Consider the following 4,583-nt stretch of genomic DNA (forward strand, 5'->3'; position numbering starts at 1 on the left):
GGATTTTTTAAACCAGAAAGCAATGTTCCCTTAAGTGAAAAGGGGAAAACCATACACTGCTTCTCCGTTTCACTAGTATTTCATATCTTACATACCCCAGCTCCAGTTAGAACTATTATTTTTTTGCATTCTTGCAGTAATTTCACAGCATCTTCAATTGTATTAATATCTTTTCTTTTTTTCCTTTTCGGTGGTTCTGAAAGGATATTAATGACAATCTGCCATAGTGTCATGTCATCCAGTTCAGGTGGAGGAATTGTTTCTGGTAGTAAATCTTTAAGAATTGTCCGAGGATCTGTGCCAATCATGAGATGTTGCTGAACAAAAGTATATGGACCTGTATGAAGGGGTAAAAAGACAGATCAAAACCATTTCCAAATAATTTTTAAAACCTCATTTTTTTATGTAATAGCAATAATGTAAGGTTTGATTTTTTTAACAAATTAAGAAAATGAAATTTAAAGTTATTTTACTCTCAGTACACTCTCAAAGTTAATGCTGTATGCCAATGTGATTAGAGCAATCTCATTAAGAGGAGGGTCTCCTTGAGCTCTAAGTATGTATTTTAAGAGTAAAAGGGTAAGAGGGGCTAGGGGATTTAGCTCAGTGGCACCACACCTGCCTGGCAAATGCAAGGTCCTGCATTCGATTATTCCTGATGCGGGGGTTGGGGGAAGTAAAAGGGGAAAGGGTTATAGTTCAGTGGTGGAACAAGCATTTAAGGATATATATACCCAGCTCTGATTCAATCCTCAGAACCAAAAAATAGAAAAAAGAATTTTTTTCTTCAAAGAAAAGACTCAAAACTACCTGATTAAGGTTGTTTTATTTGTGTGGTACTCGAGATCAAACCCATAACTTTCAAACTCAGGTACATCTTCAGCCCTCTTTTATCTTTTTTCAGACACGGTCTCACAGTCACTAAGTAGCCCAGGCTTGGCCTAAACTTGCAATCCTCCTGTCTCAGCCTCCCAAAGTGCTGGGATCACAAGTGTGCACCACCACACCTGACTTCAAAATAACTTTCTGGTTAAAATCTAGAAACATACGCTATAATTAACAAATGCATTTACAAAAGACATTACAGAAAAGATTTTACTAGTTCTGAAAGCCCATGATATCATCAAGGGCAGAGAAAAGGAAATGTATATATAACTACCATCTTTTAATAATTTTCCAGTAATAACCTTCAATTTCATCTTTACCAGTCTCTCAAGATGACACACTCATTGCTCATGTTTTTAGCAGTTAACATTCAAGTTTCACCCTAAACTTGCTAAGATCAGCTTCCGGGCTTCAGAAAATAAAAAATGTTATGGACATTAAAGAAGAACAAACTAAGCATCACTATGTTTAAACACTTAAGCCATTTGGAAATTCAAGAGCAAAGGAAAAAGATCACTTCAGGATAGCTATGGTATGCCTTTGGAGTAAAAATGTGGTATGAGTCTGGAGGTATAGCTTAATGTTAGAGCACTTGCCTAGCATGTACAAAACCTTGTGTCTGGTCCCCAGCACTGGGAAATAAATAAATAAAATAAATATATGATAATGTTCTCTACCTGAAAATAGGGGGGGTAAGGATGTAGTTCGGGGCAGAGAATGTTCTTAACATTTGAAAGGCTCCAGGTTCAATCCAAGGAAGGCAGGTAGAAAGAGACAGACAGAAAAAGAAAGAGAAGGCACAAACTACATTCCAAGAACTTTATCTAGGCACTGACAAAACAGCAGCATACAAGTCAGTCAACAACTTGTCTTGGTATAGTGTGATGGCACATGCCTGTAATCCCAGCACTCGAGAGGTAGGAGAATGGCTACAAGTTTGAGGCCAGCCTAAATTACCAACTAAACTACCAAGTGAGATACTGTCTCAAAAGACCTCCCTTCAAAAACAATATGTTGGGCCAGGACTTAGCTCAGTGGCACTGTGCATGCCTTGTAAGCACAGGTCTTGAGTTTGATGTCCAGTACTGCTAAAAAAAAAAAAAAAAGAATCTCCTGTCCATTTCTGCACAGGAAAATAAAAAGATGCAAGTCAGGTGTGACGGCAGCACACCTGTCATCCCCACACTGGAGAGGCTCAGGCAGGATTGCCATGAGGTGAAGGCCAGCTTGGGCTGGCTACACAATGAGTTCAAGGCCAGCCTGAATGTTAGAGCAAGACTTTGTCTCCAAAAAAAAAAGAGCTTGCTAATAAATGTTAAAAAAAATAAAAGAATGAAAAGAGAGGAAAATACTCTAACTGGAGAAAGAGCATTTCACAAGAGGCTACGAAGAACCTGAAATGTAAGAAAGACATAACTGTTTTTCAGTTTCTTTGAGGCAGAGTCTCATTATGTAGCCCAGGCTGGCCTCAGATTTTTGGTGATCCTCCTGCCTCAGCCTCCCAAGTGCTGGGGTTATAGGCATTTACCACCATGCCCAGCAGGACCTATCTGTTTGAAAAGTTGATCAGCTTCCATGGACTTGAGCTGCTTAAACAAAAACCGAGCCAAGGATTAGCTCAGCTGCACCACACCTGCCTCAAAAGCACAAGGTCCTGAATTCTATCCCTGATACCAAAAACAAACAAAAAACAAAAACCAAGGCCTGTCAGTTCAACTCAGCAATAGAGTGCTCAGCCCTGGATTGCTCCGTATCACACACACACAAAAGAAAAAATAGAAAGGAAAAATTACTATATACCTAAAAAATCTCAATAGGTTAAATAGGGTAGAGAATTAAAAGATACAAAATACAAAGAAAAGCCAAAAGTGGTGGGTGCAGGCTTGTAATCCCAGCACTCTGGGAAACAGGGATCTCAAGTTCAGCCCAGTCTAGGCAATTTAGTAACTTAATAAGCAGCTGTTTCCAAATTTTAGAAAAATTTAAAAAGGGCTGAGAATGTAATTCAGTGCAAAGGTCCTCGATTCAACCCCCAGTACCATAAAAATAAACAAAGCAGAATATACAATTTTTTTTAAAAAAAGTGTTCCCCAGCTGCACCTCTGACCCATACCTATCCGAGGCCTTGGAGTCCAGTCACTAGAGCTGGCATGCGAAGCCCTGTCATCCTCATCACTTTCACAGGAATGAAAGCCATTGGTGATAATGTCATCACTTAACAGAAGGTTATCTGCAAAGAATTAAAAAGTAACTCATGGCTGCTGAAACAACTTGCATGCACAATGTACAAAGATACGTAATGGTTATAATATAACCACGTTCACTGAATAAAGCATTTGACACTTGGCCAGGTGTGGTGGCACAGACCTGTAATCCCAGCATTAGGGAGTCTGAGGCAGGAGATCACCAAGAGCTACAGGTCAGTCTGGGTTACATAGTGAGTTCAAGGCCAGCCTGACCTATATACCAAGACCCTGTTCTCACAAAAGGAAAAAAAAAAAAAATCACTCATGCTGCATATATAATAAAATGCCTATGGATGTATGCTTGCATTATTCATATGAGCAGTTTCATCTTTGACAATTTTCAGAATCGATGTTTTGAGTGCACCAAAATCTAGCGAAACCACACAGGTGGATTAGGATAGTCATTCAAGACTGCCTGCCATAGGCTGGGGATTTGGCTCGGTGGTTCCGCCTCCTGCCTCTAAAGCGCAAGGTCCCAAGTTTGATCTCAGGTACCAAAACGGGGGCGGGGGGCTGCTAGTACCATACAAGACTCTGAGTTCTATAAGGACACTTTTTTTTTTTTTGGTACCAGGGATCGAGATCGAACTCTCCTTGCGCTTGCGAGGCAGGCGGCGCAACCATTGATCTAAATCCCCGGCTGGGTTCCATAAGGAGAGAGGATGCATGTCATTTGCCAACAAGAGACTTTCTCCAAAATGCTGTTCAAATAAAACCCCCAGGAGTTTGAACTTTTACGTAACATTAAAAATACTTAGGTGTCTTTGTATTACGTATTAATTTCCTGTATTAAATTGTTTCTTGAAATCACGGGCTGTTTTACTCATCCAGTTCCTAATGCACATGCTTTCTCAAAATTGGCCAAATAGTCCAATGAATGGTTGTGACACAGATAACCACAGACACACACTCATCTGGGTCAAAAACTCCAGAGATGAAAACATTGCGTATATTAAACAATTACACTTAACCTAAAAATAAGAACATGATTGGAAAACAATATTCGCTGAAGTATACTAAAAATACTGTCCCTCTTTTCCCTGTTAACTACATCATAAAAAGGTAAAAATCTCTGTACAATGTTCTTGAAATGCTGCAGGCTGTGACTTTTAGAAACACCTTTGCTCTTTAAAAATTTCAAACTTCAAGTTTGGGAATAAAGGCTGAAAAAATTAAAAATTTGCACAGGTATCAATTTGCAAAAGGTAGATCACCAGGACAGCCAAAAGTTGCAAGCTTCACAGTACGTTGGGAAGAAGGGTGCAGAAAGGACAAGCTAGCAAGCAACCCTTAACAAAAGCAATATGCTAAAAGAACAAGAGAAGAGGGAAAACTTATTTTAAAACCAACTACGAAAGCCTCCCGAACAGGCGGCTACGCAGAGCGAAGGCCGAGCCCGCGGGCCACGGACCGGGGGAGCAGAAGGCCAGCGGGCGGGCGGGAGCCAGGTGC

The 4,583-nt window shown here is 40.2% G+C and overlaps 1 protein-coding gene across 1 annotated transcript in view; it reads right to left on the minus strand.

Moving 5' to 3' along the window:
• Window positions 1-3,112, minus strand: part of Sirt1 (sirtuin 1) — a 27,557-nt gene extending 24,445 nt beyond the window's left edge. The window contains exons 1-2 of the mRNA XM_010605613.2: window positions 2,999-3,112; window positions 96-337 (exon numbers count right to left, since the gene is read on the minus strand). Of these exons, the coding sequence (XP_010603915.1) occupies window positions 96-308 (213 nt within the window). The 5' untranslated portion in view covers window positions 309-337; window positions 2,999-3,112. The remainder of the gene's footprint in view (window positions 1-95; window positions 338-2,998) is intronic.
• Between the last annotated feature and the right edge of the window lie 1,471 nt (window positions 3,113-4,583).

The sequence above is a fragment of the Fukomys damarensis genome, unplaced genomic scaffold, assembly GCF_012274545.1.
Source record: "Fukomys damarensis isolate Sample0158 unplaced genomic scaffold, DMR_v1.0_HiC HiC_scaffold_20, whole genome shotgun sequence".
NCBI lineage: Eukaryota > Metazoa > Chordata > Mammalia > Rodentia > Bathyergidae > Fukomys > Fukomys damarensis.